Source organism: Drosophila willistoni, assembly GCF_018902025.1.
Source record: "Drosophila willistoni isolate 14030-0811.24 chromosome 2R unlocalized genomic scaffold, UCI_dwil_1.1 Seg200, whole genome shotgun sequence".
Classification (NCBI taxonomy): domain Eukaryota; kingdom Metazoa; phylum Arthropoda; class Insecta; order Diptera; family Drosophilidae; genus Drosophila; species Drosophila willistoni.
This window is the reverse complement of record NW_025814051.1, coordinates 2,079,298-2,095,803: the sequence shown is the minus strand read 5'-3', so window position 1 is coordinate 2,095,803 and position 16,506 is coordinate 2,079,298. Positions and strand designations below refer to the sequence as shown.

General features: G+C 35.9%; 3 protein-coding genes across 3 annotated transcripts in view; 2 read left to right on the top strand and 1 right to left on the bottom strand.

The window, feature by feature from the left end:
- Window positions 1–3,749: 3,749 nt before the first annotated feature.
- LOC6641787 lies at window positions 3,750–8,903 on the top strand. Its single transcript, XM_002064526.4, has 3 exons — window positions 3,750–3,816; window positions 5,115–5,247; window positions 7,842–8,903. The coding sequence occupies exons 2-3, from the start codon at window positions 5,115–5,117 to the stop codon at window positions 8,402–8,404; spliced, it is 696 nt and encodes a 231-aa protein (XP_002064562.2). The 5' UTR covers window positions 3,750–3,816; the 3' UTR covers window positions 8,405–8,903.
- A 1,198-nt stretch (window positions 8,904–10,101) lies between these two features.
- Window positions 10,102–11,588, bottom strand: LOC6641788 (U2 small nuclear ribonucleoprotein auxiliary factor 35 kDa subunit-related protein 2). Its single transcript, XM_023175447.2, has 5 exons — window positions 11,390–11,588; window positions 11,222–11,330; window positions 10,473–11,167; window positions 10,284–10,412; window positions 10,102–10,164 (listed from the first exon to the last, which is right to left on the bottom strand). The coding sequence occupies exons 1-4, from the start codon at window positions 11,401–11,403 to the stop codon at window positions 10,301–10,303; spliced, it is 930 nt and encodes a 309-aa protein (XP_023031215.1). The 5' UTR covers window positions 11,404–11,588; the 3' UTR covers window positions 10,102–10,164; window positions 10,284–10,300.
- Window positions 11,589–12,816: 1,228 nt separating this feature from the next.
- LOC6641587 (neural cell adhesion molecule 2) overlaps window positions 12,817–16,506 on the top strand; it is a 70,959-nt gene continuing 67,269 nt past the window's right edge. Inside the window, exon 1 of the mRNA XM_023175487.2 lies at window positions 12,817–12,894. Within this exon, the coding sequence (XP_023031255.1) occupies window positions 12,852–12,894 (43 nt within the window). The 5' untranslated portion in view covers window positions 12,817–12,851. The remainder of the gene's footprint in view (window positions 12,895–16,506) is intronic.

Sequence of the window (16,506 nt, the reverse complement as noted above, 5' to 3'; positions counted from 1 at the left end):
TTAAAAAAAAAAACACTTTAGTCAAGATGATTCGACTCTTGAAATTCAAAAAAACAATAAGTATTCTCTATTATCAGTGTAGATAAAGATATTTTAACTTATTGGCTTGGATTTGCTTTCCAGGGCAAACCCTAACAAGTTTTACAAATAAACTTCTTACCGAAACTTAGTTTCAAACAGATAATATCCAATTTCACCGCCACTTTGAATATTTTTGAATTCTGTAGTCAATTTTCATAATAATGTATATACCCTAACTTTTTGGGTATTAACAAGTTGCAATTACCAATACTCCAAGTGGCGTCCTTCACGCATTCCCTCGACATGATGACTTTTGCTATGGATGAGCAGCTCGGTGTCTATGTGTCTGGGTGTGTGTGGAAGTACTGTGACCCATTCCAATGTTAATGATAGAAATTCTATACGGCTAATCAATGTTTCTTTCAAAACCGCAACTTCACTTCATTTGGGTCCATCCATTCCAATCCAATCTCATCCCATACTTTAACACAACGAATCCAATCAAATTCCTCTAAGGTCAACTTTATGCTATTCTTTTCGGATGATGTTTTTTATTGTTGTTGTTTATTTATAGCTTGTCTGTTGTTTAAATAGATTGATTATACACTATATAGTATTTTGTTGTTGTTACTCTTTATACCTACTACCTATATAAAAAAAAATATATACATATTTGTATGTAGATATTTATATGCGTCTACGTATTTCTCGGTATTGTTGTTTCTTTCAGTGATTTGCATGTTGATTGTTCAAGCGGAAGCTTCTTCTTCAATCTACCAGATTGAGATGCCAGTGGAATTGGAGTGGTGGTGCTGGTGGATTTGTTGGAGATGCTTCCGCGGCTTCAGAGCTCGGGGCGCGTGATCTTGTTTAAATATCAAAACATCAAGCATTAAATTATGGAAATGTGGCGAAAACAAAAATCGAATGAAAAAAAAAAAATAAAAGAAAAAGGTTTTATGTTTCATCTTTTGCTTAGTCACTGAAGGTCGCCCGCATAGAATATGCTTTTGCCATTAATCGTCAATCAGAATTGATCCGAGAATTATCTCGAATGATGGCTTCTGGTGTTTAAAATGGCTCGAGATCGAGAGCAATTGCATCCATTGTTGTTGCTATGACTCTTGCAGGTTTTTGAACTTGCCAAGGACAATTGCAGGAAATGTTGGCTGGCAAAAAACCCGAAATAAAACCAGATTCTAGGTCAGCAAAATGTGGTAAGAGGGAAAAAAACAACATCAACAGGTTGAGAAAAACACTTTTAGCGGATGTTGATTTATGCAGCAGATGCAGAACAATAACAACAACAACAATAACAGCAGCAACAATAACAATAGCAATCACAACAAATGCTTTTAACACATTCAATAGTATAAAAACAAAAAAAAAAAAAACTGTTTTTTTATTAGATAACACATATAAATAACCAACTAAATGAAGAAGATAAACGGGTCTTTATATCAAGAACAAAAATAAAAAAAAACTAAATATTAGAAAGTAAAAATTTCGAACAAATTTAAAACGCTATTCTCTTGATTAGCACCTTAGCATTAGCGTCAAGAGTCGAGACTGTTGTATAATTTTAATGGGTCATTGTCTTGTGAGATAAATTATAAAGAAATCTAAGCATCTGGTGTTGGTTTCTATCAACTTTAAACTAGAACTAAAAATTCTACAAACAAAATTCTACATGTTTCTAAGAAATTCAAGTATAAGCTACTTGGATTTAGTATTTTTGACATTTTTCCAAGAATAAAGAGTAGAGTCTGATATAAATTTCCATAGAAGTATTAGTTACTTTTGTTTTTGCCTTAAAGATAAATTACAAAGATTTTCAAGGTTTCTTAGAATATTTAGTCTAAATATTAAATAAATTTATGGGTAAATATTGTAAGGATCCTTTTGAAAATACATTTTATCTCACCTGTTTAAACTGCAATCATGTTATTCTGTTTACTCTAAAATATATAAAATACAAAAGTTATTTCCCTGTTTTTGGGTTTTTATTGCAAACTTTCAAGGCTCTAAATATTAAAAGATTTAAAGTTTCCCAATAGTTTTTGGTTTTCATATTATAAAAGCATATTTTTTGTTTCTCGTTTTTGCAATAATAAATGAAAAAGAAAAAAAAATCACACGTGAACTTAACACACAGCATCTAAAATGTAATTAATTTGAACTTAGTGTTAATTTGTTGGGCCAACACAATTCATGGCTGTTTTTGGGTCTAAACCTTTTGCACATTTAAGCATTTGTTGAGCGGCCCCCAAGGCAAGTGCCGTCCCCACATAATTCACATTAAACTAATTAAAATATGCAACCAAAAAAAGAGAAAAAACGAAACGAAACAAAGCTCCCTCCCCACTGCCAGCAAGTGATGACGGGTTACGAATGATGACCGCCGGCTGACAACTTCCAACTGGTATCTGGTATCTTAAATCTGGTGACTGGTGGCGTCTAAATCCGCTTTATAAATTAGTTTACTATTAAATGCCACTAAATGGCAAAAAGTGCCACCCCAAAGAGCCTAGGCCAAGTCAGGCAAGTCTAGCTAATATATCTTCATGGTCAATTAGCAAACAATAGAAAACGAAATTTAAGGTTAAGCATATTTTTTTAAGTTAAACCAAAAAGTCACAAGTTCATCCCCCCAAAAAAAGAGAAACGAACTAACTAAAAACATCAACTTGAACTTGATCTCTTTGACTGTAAAACGTAAGAAGAAACAAAAAGGGGAACAAATAGAAAAGAAAAGAAGGGGGGAAAGAATCCAAACCATTTTTACCTGCAAATTAAATTACATAATCAGAAATGACAAAAAAAATCCCATTTCAATGATAAATATTTATGAGCGAAAATAAAAATAAGAGGCACAACAAAAAAATAAACAACAACAATAAAACAAACATACTCGTAAAACTCAAATTTCAAAAGAACAAATCTCAGACAAAAATTATATACCAGATCCGGCTGGTACAACCAAGCACGTAGGATGAATGGGTTAGAGGGGAGGAAGATGTGATCGAGAAATTTATAACCCAACTCCGAATCTTTGCCTCCATCTCTACCTATCTCTCTCTCTTTCTCTCTGTGTGTCGCCCACTCAGTTTTTGGTTACTTCTTCAGTTCATTCACATGGCAATCAATTAATTTTGAAAATGATGAACAAGTTTATTTGATTTTTTTTTTTGTATTTTTCTGATGGTTTTTGATATTTCGATTTCGAAAGTCTGACTTTCAAGATCAAGGCCTATATAACAACAAATAATGCCTTAAGTGTGTGCATAAATTTTTTCAAGTGCCAGGCACTTCATCAGCCAAATACAACCGAACGCACGAATAAAAAAAAAACAGAGTAAAAATTAAACTACCAACACATAAAAAGAAACAAACTTAAATTTGCTTTAAATAAAAAGTAAATAAATAAAACTACAAATACAACACAGAAGAAAAAAAAAAGAACCATCTTGTCTTTATAAATATTTATAGACTTAAAGTTGTTGAGTATCTTGAAAAGATGTTCTGGGCAGAGGCAGCGGGCAGAGGCAGCAGCACCACCACCAACAACAACAACAATACGAAGCGACAAAAAAAGCTTGCACTGCCTTAACTTGGCTTTAGCTTTTCGAAGCCGACTTCGTTGCCGAGCCACTTCAGAGTTGGCCAAGAGCTTCGGCTGGGTTGTTGACTATAAAACACTTTGCTAGTGCCAATTGACTTTTGTTTTCGTTTGCATCTGGTCTTGTCTGGTTGTCTGGACATTAGCATCATCAACAACAAGAAACAGCAGGAAAGGTAAGAGCCATCAGCAAGGAATCACCCTAACAAGCAAGGATATATCTAATGTGTCTGTGTGTGTGTGTGTAACGATTTTATATCATCAACATATATGTATATATGTACTTCTCTAAGAAAAGGACTAAAGTGAATTTTAAAGTGAATAGTGTATAAAGTTTGTTGCTTAAGTCATTTGATAACAGCAAAATCAAGTTCGTTGCCTAAGTCTTTCGTTTTCCCCACCATAAGAACATTAAGCATGAAAAATTAGAAATGCAACCAATTAAATAAAGTTTTCCATAACATTTCTTGGTATATCCAACAAATTTCCATAGACAAATTATCATTAACAAATTGTGTTTGTGATCGATTAAAATGCATGAAACAGGAAAAATGTAAAACCTAAATATCAAAAACTCAAAGCTTCACCACACACATTACAAAATGTACGAAAGAAATCAATGAAAGAAAAAATTAAAAATCAATAACATCAACAACCACTGCAGCAGCAGCAGCAACAACAACAACAACATGAAAACGCAAATGCATATTTCTCAATCAAGCAAGCCGAAAATCGAAACGAAGGAAAAAAAATGCGTGTTGAAATTTGAAGTTTTGATTTTTTGGTGATAAACGATTAACGATGGATAAAGAAATTGATTGACATCAATTTTATTGTTTAGTTGAGTTCTGAATTTCGTATTTAAGTAACTGAAATGCTGAAAGATTTTTAAAGACTTAAGGAAGATTCTAGCCAATTCAATGAAAATTGAGTTAAAGGTCAAAACGGGAGACTTGCTATAGCTTGATGATGCAGCTTGTGTAATCATCAGGCCAAATGATCTTATGAATAATGATGATCACGTTGTCGTCGGTCGATTCCATAGACAACGTAAAACAACAGCAAGAAAAATTAAAGTTTCAAGTGTCGTCGTCGTCGTCGTAGTCATCATCATCATCATTATTATTACGATCATCATCAGCCACACTGAGGCAGTGTGTCAGTGGCCGCCCCGGGGCAACCGGTTAGCCATCCTTGACATAAAAATACAAATACACAAGCCAAAGTTACATCTTTTTGATATAAGCGAGAGACGGACAGACAGACAGACAGACAAATGGCTACCACCACATCTCATATCATCTCATCTCATCTCTGATGTGAGGCGAGAAAATTTATACAAAATTGCGTATACACGCAAAAGGGCGCGGCATTATCGTTAAATCAAACTTGTTGAAATTGATGTTAAACAATTTGCATACTTGCCAAACGTTTTGTTCACGTTTTTGATTGTTTTTTGTTTTTGTTTTTGCAGATGAAAGTCACCTTGGCGATAGCGACTTTCTGTGTGATGGCAGCCTATTCGAGCGCTGCCAGAACCACCACCACCACAGCCACCAAGCCGGGACGTTTCCTATCCTTGCCAGTGCCAGCCAAGTGCGCCAGCCGTAAGTAAAAGTAAAAGTGTCTTAAAGACACGTAGAGAATATTTAATCACAAATTTATTGCCAAGTTTGCACTTGAAAACGTTTGGCAATGCTACGTGGTGTACCTATACCTATATATTTTCATAGATATTGTGGGTGCGGATTAATGATAGGTAGTAGGTGATTCCACATGAAGGTCGCTGACGTGATCACTTTCTTTGATCGACCTTTTTTGGTGACACATTCCAAAGAGTTTTTTTTTTTTTAGATGAGGTATGACTTGTAATTCAATGCAATTTTTATGGGATAAACAATTCCCAAAACAGGATAAATTCACGATCTCTAAAACATAAGTTTACGAAATCATCTAAAGGTACTTCAATTGTATAAGTTGACCAACAGATCCATGTGACTGATTTCCAACCACTTGTGAAATAAATTCAATGTGAGGTGGAGTTTTTTTTTTTGGTTTATTGGATGATATAAAAGATCCAATCTGCATTTAATTTGTTTCGTTGTAAATCTGAGAAAATGTTATGCCTTTTTGTTAATGAAGATAAGTTGTTAGATGACATGTAATCAAAAAACCTAAAGCCTTAGGTGTTGACTTATGACTGACTATTAATTTTGACTAATACTGAAAGGTGAATAATCTTTTATAATCTCATAAACTTTCGTCAGTTAAATGAATTATTATTTTAGAGGTTAAAATGGAGCTGAGTTATTAGCATTTTTTCTGAATTAGAATTTAATTGATGAAATTGATTAGTCATGAGTTGTTGGAATTTCACAGAATATGAATAAATTTCATCTGTATCTACAGTTCAATCATTAAAATGTATAAAAAACTGTCTCAAAGTTTAGAGCTTCTCCCTTTTGTGTACAAATCTCATTTCGATCATGGATCCATAGCCAAAAATTGTGACACCTTGTTCGTAACGTAGGGCCTAGCTATTATGTTAAGCTGTTTGTAAATTTTTGATGTTAAGCAAATAACTGGATTGTTTAGTAACCACAATAAACCATTAATCATAATTAGTGATATTTACTTTAAAAACTAGGCAACAGTTACGAGTAGACAAAATTATGATCAATTGGCGCCCAACGTGGTGCCGTTTTATGTGTTTTTCTTGGCATTTAGAGCAAATTTTTTAGAGTTATGAAAAAGTCAAATCACTTGAACCCAACTCAAACTCGAATGACCAAGTCATTCGTTTTGATTGCGAAAACACATCAGATGAGATAAGATGAGATGAAATGTTCATTCAATGGGCATGCATTCCAGCCATCCAAGTGAGTTCAGAGGCTTAAACAATAGCGTCATCACGTTGCATATCCGGTACGCTAATGAACAGGTTGTGCAGTTAGTGCTAATTAGGCTCAAACGCTTGCTCAGAGTCAGTCAGTCAGTCAGCCAGTTAGTCAGTCTGTTAGACAGACAAACAGACACTCTCAGTTAACCAGTTAGTTTGGGGTGAGAAACATGCAACTTAATTTCAATTTTTCGGCCAGAAACTGAAACTTAAACTAAAGTTGCATAGCCAGTTTTGAGTTGCTAAGCTGTTGCCGCATGCTTGATTTAGATCTTTCATCTTATTAGAAATTTCCAGTTATACAAGCAGCTTTTTAGGTCTCTCTCCCTCTCGATAAATAGAAATTAATTAAGTATTCAAAACTTAATTACCCGTTTGCCATCTCTCTCCGCCCCTTCCCTTCCTCTCAAGCAATTTACATTTGAAGGCAGGAGGAAAAAACAAAAAGGTTTTGGTTTTTTTTTTTTTTCTTAAACTGCTGATCAATCGCAAAATTATGCAAGTATGTGAAGAGGAAAAGAGTTGTTAATTTGTTTAAGTTAAAGAAAGTAAAAGAATGCCTTGACCCGTGGCAGCAGCAGCGCAAATATGCGTAAGGAAATTGAGGAAATATGTAATAATATTAACTACATACTTATACATACATACCATCGACAAATAAGGTCATTACGGGTAAAGTTAAGCGGATTTGACGGGTGAAGTTGGACAGCCAATTGCAAAAGCAGCCAAAGCAGCTTAAAGTGAGGCTAATGACGCGTGCCAACGGTGAGACTTTGGGGCGTGGCCGGGTAGGAGTAGCTAATCAACTGGAAGTTGTGCGCAAAGGTGCAGTAGCGAAAAAAAAACAAATGCAAAGAAACAGCAACACGCAGAGGCAACGATGTGAAACAAGTTTTAATGGGTGGAGGGTGAAGACCGTTTTTGTTTGCTTCAAGGGGGTTTCCCATTGTTGCCACCGGAATGGAAAAAAATAGTGGCAAACAAAAAACCTTTTGACATATACCACCACCAAGAGATTGAATAGACAAAGGAAAGCAGGCGGCAGCACATAGACACACTAGGCAGTAGCTTCATAAACAAAAAGAAGCATGCTGCATAAATTGCAAAGAGATTGCGCAATTTTCCAAAAAAAAGAAAAAAAAAAACGTTGCCAATGTTTTTGGGTGAAGTAGGTCGAAGGGGGGGAAGTTGTGTAAGGCTTACAACGGTAGTAAATATTTGAAACTGGTTTTTTGTTTTGGTTAATCATTCCAACTAATCAGTCTCCCTTGGCTTGGCTTTGATCTCTTCTCTGTCATTTAGGTCCCAAGGAATTTTCGTATCGTGGCAAAAACATGTTCCTAACCACCCATGTGCCCGCTTTGGCCAACAAGAAGGTCGACTGGTTGGATGGCCGTAACTTGTGCCGCGAATACTGCATGGATTTAGTTGCTTTGGAGACCCAAGAGAAGAACAATCTGATCTTCCGTGTTATTCAGCAAAACGATGTGCCTTACATCTGGACAGCTGGTCGCATCTGTGATTTCGCTGGCTGCGAAAATCGTCCCGATTTGGAGCCCAAGAACGTTTACGGTTGGTTCTGGTCCGCAACTCGGGAGAAGATCCAGGCCACCAACCGCATTCCTCAGGGTTGGGGCTACAATCCCTGGTCACAGACCGGTCACAAGAAGCGTCCACAGCCCGATAATGCCGAATATGACATCAATCAGACCAAGGAACAGTGTCTGTCGGTGTTGAACAATGTCTACAATGATGGCATCGCTTGGCACGATGTTGCCTGCTATCACGAGAAGCCCGTCATCTGTGAGGATAACGAGGAGCTGTTGCGTTATGTGGCAGCCACAAATCCTGGCATTCGTCTATAAGTTGGGTGGGTGTGTTTTGTTGCGCGTTAATTTTAAAGCTTACTTTATTTTTATATAAAATAATATTCCTTAAAGTGTTTTTGTATAATGTTTTCAAATGTGACGTCGTCGAAGTTGATGAACGAGATGAAAAAAAGACAAAATAGACTTTAGAATTTATATAATTTTCCGATCTTACCACCTATATATAAATATATATTCTAAAAAAAAAAACATTGCAGCAATAGGCTCTATGTCATTGCAAATTCCACCCCGCCCTCTTTCTTCACACACACACACCGCATATACAAGTATCTAAATAGATCGTTTCGAAACTACTGCCAAGAGCAAATTCAACAAAAAGTATATACCTATATTTAATTTCGTTTTGCTACACATGACAAAAAATATTTTGCTCTAAATTTGTGAATCTCTTTTAGTATTTTGTGTTTACCATATATTCTTCCACCTTCCACAAAGAGATTGAATAAAAATTTTTGTAAAAATTTTATAAAAACAATTAACACTTGTATTTTTTATTTAATATAGTCGGATTAGTCTTTAGTTTTGAACTCTGTCCTACAACTTCTTAAACCAGTCATTAGTGATAATTTCGTATGGATGATTTTTCCCTATGAATTCATTAATTCATCGTGGACATCAGATTATAATAATTTTAACAGATTTTTCGAACTATGACTATTTGAGATCGTTAAATATTAACCTCTGACTCGGCTGCCGTTACCCTGCGTTGATTTTCAAACAGTTTTATTGGATTTAGGTCAAGAGATTGTTTCTTGTTACCAGTTTTCCGCTTATTTCCGTTTGCAGCCTTAATTTGCATAGGCATCTAGTTCAATCTTATCGCCTTTATAAGTTCGATCATCTGCTAAGTGTTTTATCACTATAAGAACTTCTAGAGGAATTGTAATTTTGATGTTTTTTGTTGTCACTTAAAGAGGATTTTCGTTCCCTTTCACCATTCCTTTTCCGTGCACTGTGAGTAGAATCTTTGGAATGACTGCGCTTCTCTTTTAAATGCTTGCTTACATCTTTATTCCGTTTAGTTTTGGAAGAGCTTGTAGAACGGCTACGTTTTCTGGTTTTGGAAGTGCTCTTAGATCGGCTACGTTTTCTTGCTCTAGAAGTGCTTCTAGATCGATTTCGTTTTCTGGGATTCATTTTTGTATCATTGGCAATAGCTTCAGTATTATGTTTTTTTATAGATCCGCTTCTAGATCTACTGCGACTACTCTGGTTCTTTCTTTGATTATTTCTAGAGGATTTTCGACTTTCATTACTTTTAACCATATTTTGGTCGTAAATCTTGTTCGTCTTGGAATCAGAGTGGGGATCTGTTCTAAGATCATGAATTGATTTCTCACTTTGCGAAGTTTCTGAGCAACTATTATTATTTAAATTGCCATCTTTATGATTCTGACTTGATCTAGAAGAACTGCGCTGGGAATCAATTACATGAATGGACTTTGAAGAACTTGTTGCAAGATCCTTATTATATTCCTTTGATTTTTGCACTTCGACTTCGGGACTCTCTGACCAGCGCCAGTTTCTATCCTTTATAGAATGTTCATTCCAGCTACAAAAAAAAAGAGAAAATTAGTATATATAAATAAACTTGATTAATCAATATTTTAACCTGTTCTTTGGCGTTTTGATGACGGATACAATGTAGCCAGTTCTCGGCGTGGCTGTGTATTCCAAATCCGTGTTAAACAGATTGTTGGGATTGCGAAATAAATGCAAATAGGCACAGCTATAACCTTTGGGACATTTTCGATTTAAGGACAAACCTTTAAGAAGCAACAGATTGTAAATAGTGGTATCAAAAAATATCTTATAAAACTAAATCGATGTTAAATTCATTTTTGGTAAAGGATACATGTCATCAGAGGCGGTTCACGTACCGCAAACAGCACCGCGCCATCCCTTGAGATTGGAAAATTCCACATTCAGTTGGCGGGAGGCATAGTACCGACCCTGAAGATTAATAAACGCTCGCAGGGCATGTCTAAAATCATTTAAGGAATAAGTTAATTAATAGTATTAGGCAGCCGTTTGTTATGTTTACCTCTCCTGAGCATATTCCACAAAAACATGACCTCGCAGGTAGTCCAAAGTGTTGCGTAAAGCACGAAAATTAACAATTTTTCCAAATTTCTCTAATTCTGCAACGGCATCATGAAAAAACTCATCATAACTATCGCGTAAATCATGTTCGGTGAGTTCTAGATAATCATCCGAGGAGGTCAGCTTTAGCAAAGGATGTGAGAAGAAGTGACGAATCAAAAGGATTTTGGCCAACATAGGACGACGATGATTATGGCTGCAGGTGTGACCAAAACGACAGCAATTGGTGCGGGTGAAGAATTCACAAAGACGTTCCTGCGGATGGGTCTCTACCAATCGCTGCAGCTCCAATGGTGGTGGCTTAAGCGTATCCGTGTCGTTAAGATACTCGTCCATGGTCTTCATCATGGATTCAAACTCAGCTGCTGCTCTGTCAGCCATTCTCTTCCTTTCTTCCCTCCTTTGTCTTTGTTGCTCCTTGATTGAGGCCAATTCCTGGGCCTGTTGCTCCCGCAAACGGTTGATTTTATCTTCCTCACATCGTCTTTCTGCGGCATCAAGCTGGAACTGTCGCTGAGCCAGGGCCTCACGTCGCAGCCAGGCCTCCTCTTCATCCTGCTGCTGGCGTTCGCTGGCCAACCGTTCAAACTCCTCCCATTCCAGTTGTTGTTTCTGCCACTTTTGATATTCGGGATCCTACAATGTCGTTTATTGAAAAAAACTTTTTTCTCGATTTTCGTAAACTATCACCTTTTGTTTTTCAGCTTCTTCTTCTTCCAGTTGCTTATCCCTTTGTTGGGCTTGTTTTTGTCGTCGTCGTTGTCTTTGTTTCTTCTTGATCTCTTTGCGTATTGTCCTGCTGCATTGTTTATATTAAGTTGGTTAAATAATGTTTATAAAATTCAACATTTCGCTTACCTTTTGCCCGGCATTTCGAGTTGCGTTATTTTCTAATAGAGATGTGAAATTAATACAATTAGGTGGATACCGATGACGATAGACGATTCGATGGCGCACAGGAGCGGATCCAGAGAGGAATTTGTGGGGGCGGCCTTTAATAAATCATATTGATATATGTGAGGTATTTGAACAAATGTAAATGATTATATGTGAGTAAAAAATCTACGGATATTGAAATAAATGGAACTGACTCCCAGGTAATCCGCCACCTCTTTGAATTAGAGATGTGCACAAAACATCGATAGCATAGATAATGTCGTATTCTAGGACTAATTTTCTAATTTTTATATACAAATTAACTTTTTTTATTTGTTACCAACTGCACTCTGTATCCGAAATATAACAAAAATAAATTATTAAAAAGTCAAACTTCCCAACTCCCACACTCGGTCAGCCAAAATTGGTTCGACGTTGGTGCGCTTTGGTTTGACCCATTGGTTCGAGTTCGACTCATCGGTTCGACTCAGGCCTAAGCACTGCTGAGTTTTTATGGTAACTATTATTATAACAAATTTATATTTACTTTTATGGTAACTGTTTTTATAACAAATTTATAGAAGGCTTTATTGGTGTAATTTGTATAGCTATCTGGCATTATAGCAATTACTATTATGGTCGACCTCACATTATAGCACTTGTGATTTTATGGTAACTATTTTTATGGACATTCAAGAAGCTTTTGGACTAAATTTGTACTGTTATAATCGGCCCCTTTTAGGAGGGTTGTGGGAATAGTTCTTGACTTTTTAAATTGTTCTAAAAAGGCATTTTATTTTCAAATTTAAGGTAGTATTTAATATTTTATATAGAATTTGTTTATACTCTGGTGTTAAGTATTAAACCTTTTCAAATATATTTTTTATATATTATATATCAAATTTAATTGATCTGGTTTACCCCTGATTTTAGGTAAAAGCTTTCGAAGTCTAGAACCCCGCTTTTCGAAATAACAGTAACCCCCGCATGTTGCTAACGGTTGTGTTGTTGAGCGGGAGAAAAATTTTTCAGTGATAAACCGAAATTTGTGCGCGTTGGTTGACTTCGTGCAAATTGAAGAGAACTCTGCGCTCCCTCTCTCTTTCCGGCACTCGCCTTTTAAGCTAGTCGTGAGAATTTTGTCGGCTCCGGCTACGGCTCGCGGCTCCGGCAAGTACGGCTTCGACTCCGGATCGGTGTCGTGTGTGTGTGTGTGTGAAAGTGTTTGTGTGTGTGTGTGTGTAGGTGTGTGAGTGCTCTATAAACAAATTCTAAACAGCAAAACTAAGTCAAAACAATTGAAGTGAATTTTTTAGTTAAATTATTTAATTTACGACACGCTGGCTTGACATAGAGAGTGTTTATTTTTTCGCAAACGGGAATTATTAATATAAATAACGAAATAATTCTCAATAAAAAGGGAAAAACAAAAGACAAAAAAGCCATGCGGCTAATTGGATTTATGCTAAATTTGGCAGCCCTAACAGGTGAGTGTAAGCTTAAGAGAATATCAGGGGAGGGCATGGCAGGGCAGGGTGAGGTTTAGCTATTACGTCGTCATGGACAAACTTATTTATTCTTTATTATTCAAATAGTAATTTGTGCCTAAAGGGTATATTTGTGACCTACAAGAGTTTGCAGCAAATAAAATTTACTTTCTCTGGGTATTAGTCCGACAAATAACTCTACAAATTTATCATTAAGAATAAGACATTTTGGACTGTTTTATTTTTACTTTTGAAAGATATTCAGTCCTTTCGTTCTTTCAATTCTCAAATGAAACTTTGCTTTTCTAGGCACATACAATAATCGCTTTGTATTATGTTTAAAGTCGAAAACAAATTATTTTAAAATTAAAAAAAAGAGTATAGAGAATCCGTCAGAAGTGAAAAGCTGGTTTGGTTCTTTTTTTGGTTTTTGCATTTTTCTCTTCTCGTTTTTTGTTACGTATTTGCCCATCAATATTTGCCTTCTTTCTAGCTCAAGTGTTTTGTGACTAATAGAAAATCGATTTTACATTGTTGCATATTTAGTGTGGCAAACGAAATGAAATGAATCTTTAATCTATAAACAATTTGCCTTTCACTTTTACCCTCCGCCAGCAACAACATTTAATTTTGTGCGATCAATTTCCTTTTCCAAACTTCAATGATAAATTCGGCATTCATTCATCGTTAAGCCTCTCCACTTCAAAAGTCCTTTTTCCTCTTTTCTGTTTGTATGCCCATCAAAAGCTTTGACGTCCCTCTGATTTTTATCATTTTTTCATTTTGGTTTTCTGGATCAGTCCGTTCAACACTTTTTTCCCCATTACGTACATACATACATACATTTGGCTGTCAGTGGGGCAGGATATAGCACCAGAGACCCACAGACCAGAGACACTTCAATCTGCATGCTCCACATTTATGTGGCACTGCGTTTTTTAACGCTTTACTTTATCTCTTTCTGCAAGTTTTCCACATTTTTTTTTCTTGTACTTTATTTCTTATTTTTCCACCCCAAGCAGTACCAACAAATATTTAATTTAAATGCTGTTCCTGCTACAAGAAATTCGGGTATGATAGCATATATGATGAGACTTGTGAGAAACTCTAGTCGAATGGAAAATGCCAAAAGCACTCATTTAATTTCAAATCTTCTAATCTGTGCATTTAGTTGATCTCATTGATCTCTCTATCTCTGACACTCGAGTACTATAGGTTTCTGATTAGTCGGAAATGACGCATATTTGTTTACCTAGGAGCGGCTATAAGTGAAATACTTTGATGTTAATTAGGTATTCAATTGCTGATACAAAAGTTGTTTGATTTATTATTCAGAATAATTGTGTGTTTCTAATGAGAGACGATTTTTGGTAGCGATTGTTGTTGAATATTGATTGGAAATTGATGTGACCAAAATTTAAATATGTAAACGTTATGGATTTATTTTTATTTTTTTTTTAAATTACATTTTAATACATGTATGAAAACCAGTTTGTTTTTCGTTTTTGTCCACAAAGACTGACGCTTTTATTTCAGATTCACATTTGAGCAAAAGAATGATTGTACTTATAATAATTTTTCCGTCAGGCGCCACAAAGACCCCAGACTTCTAGTATGTATTTAGAGGCTAAAATGATACTAGGAAAGAAAATAAGAAGTCTGCCATAGCTTCTTTTTCCGATTTCATTAAATTTTCAATTATTATTATTTTAGATCACAATCTTTAATATCTTCAAGTTTTTATTCTTTGTTCCAATTTTTTCCAATTTAATATAAACATTTGATAAATTTTAGAGTATAAAAACTTCGGCAGCTCTCTTAAAAATTTCTTTCATATCTTCCGCTTGTTGCAGCCTTCTTTTTTTCGCCTTTTTGACTTGTTTTTCAGAGTTTCTTTTTTTTTCTGTTGTTGTTCTGTGTCCCATTTGCGGTTTTGTTTAATTACGCATATTACTGCGCCTTCGCTCTGGCTCCATCACCAGTTCCTTTTGCTTTTGCTGCTGGTCCTGCTGTTGCTGTGGTCACTTACTGAAGGACAGACAAGTAGGAGTGTGCGTGTGTGTGTGTGTGTGGATGTATGTTTGGTTGTGCTGCTCTTGAAGCTTGTCAACGGCAGCTCCGGAACTGAAGACACCACTCCCTAACTCCCAATGTACACCTACCCCAACCCTTAGTTACAGCCCTCGTTGTGGTTGTCAAGCATTTCCGCCTGGACGGGATTGTTGTCATGCTGGGTCTGGTGCACTCAGAGTGGCCAGCGAATTGACCAACTTGAGTTCTAAACCAAACGCCTTGTTAATTACTCCACTCGGTTTGCCAGGGATAAGTGTTTTCGGGACTCCTATCAATTTGCCAGCCAGCAAAATGATAGGTTTGAGAGTGAGGTTGAAGTTCCAATCGAATGCGTTTCGTATTTACCATATTTTGCCACTAAATTCCACAAAATTAGAATCAATATGTAGCTACAAAAGCCACGACGGACAAAGAGGTTTGTGGGGACAAGAGGCTTACCTTAATTATGTAATACAAAGCGGTTGCTGCTGGTTTACAAATTAATGAGGGAAAAGTGTCGACACTGAATGGGCCACATTGTTGGCAGCAGAGCAGCAGGAAAAAAGAAGACCAGAGGAGAGAAGATGGTAGAGGTGTTCGTTGGTTGGTTGACTCACCGCTTTTGTTCGTAAATTTAAATAAAAGTAGGGGAAATGCAAATGCATTTAATTGAGGGAAAGGTCAATGTGGCATCGATTTTATGCAAAAATTAAATGAATTGCAAATAGACCTGAAATGCGAAAAAGAGTTACAAGAAAACGTTCTATAGGAGAACTATAAACAAATTTGTTGTAATCAGGTGCTTACACGAGGTACAAGTAATCATTTAAACAATACACAAAACTGCTGAATAAAATGCAATCAAACTACAAATTTTTAAGTCTAATTCTAGAAAGAACTAAGCTTGGGTATGCCAAAGGTCTTCAAAACTAAATATATACACTGGAACAAAAGATAAACGAACAAAAAGACAGTTAACGCCCTGGGAATAAAAATCGAATTTTAAAGGAATGTTTGTCATGAAGAAATGCGCTTTATATTCAGTTATTTAACGACATATATCCAAGTTCTATTATAAGGAAAATTTTTAATACTATTAGATTTTCTGTAAATTTGTTAATTAGGACAGAAAGTATTGGATTTTTGATGTTGTATAGGCGATCAAATTAATTATGTAAGACATACCTACATGTTAGACTTTGATTAGCTATTGAAGTATTACAAATTTTTGAAATTAGAATCTAACATGCGAATATTCTCACAATTAGTGTAGGATACTTTCACTTTGACTGAGATCAGGTCGTTTCTGTTTTTCTCTCTTTTATCTCTCACTCTGAGGCTTCATGTAGAAGTGATGTGATGGATGCCGCCGCTTGGTCATAGGTAGTGACCCATAGATTGAATTCATTCATGCCCACACATAGCTGTGTCGCGCATTGTCCATTCAATTGAGTTTTGCCACTTAACCCCATAGTGGCATTGTCGTTCAGCTGCCCACACTATGGGGCAGCTAGTATATATGCACATCAATCCAATCCGAACTAAACTTGAAGCCGTAGC

Coding starts and splice junctions, on each gene's coding strand:
- LOC6641787 (XM_002064526.4), top strand. CDS start 5,115: ATGAAAGTCACCTTGGCGATAGCGACTTTCTGTGTGATGGCAGCCTAT. Junction 5,248..7,841: donor GCCAGCCAAGTGCGCCAGCC/GTAAGTAAAAGT, acceptor TCTGTCATTTAG/GTCCCAAGGAATTTTCGTAT.
- LOC6641788 (XM_023175447.2), bottom strand. Junction 11,168..11,221: donor AAGAAGCTGAAAAACAAAAG/GTGATAGTTTAC, acceptor ACGACATTGTAG/GATCCCGAATATCAAAAGTG. Junction 10,413..10,472: donor GTGGAATATGCTCAGGAGAG/GTAAACATAACA, acceptor AAATGATTTTAG/ACATGCCCTGCGAGCGTTTA.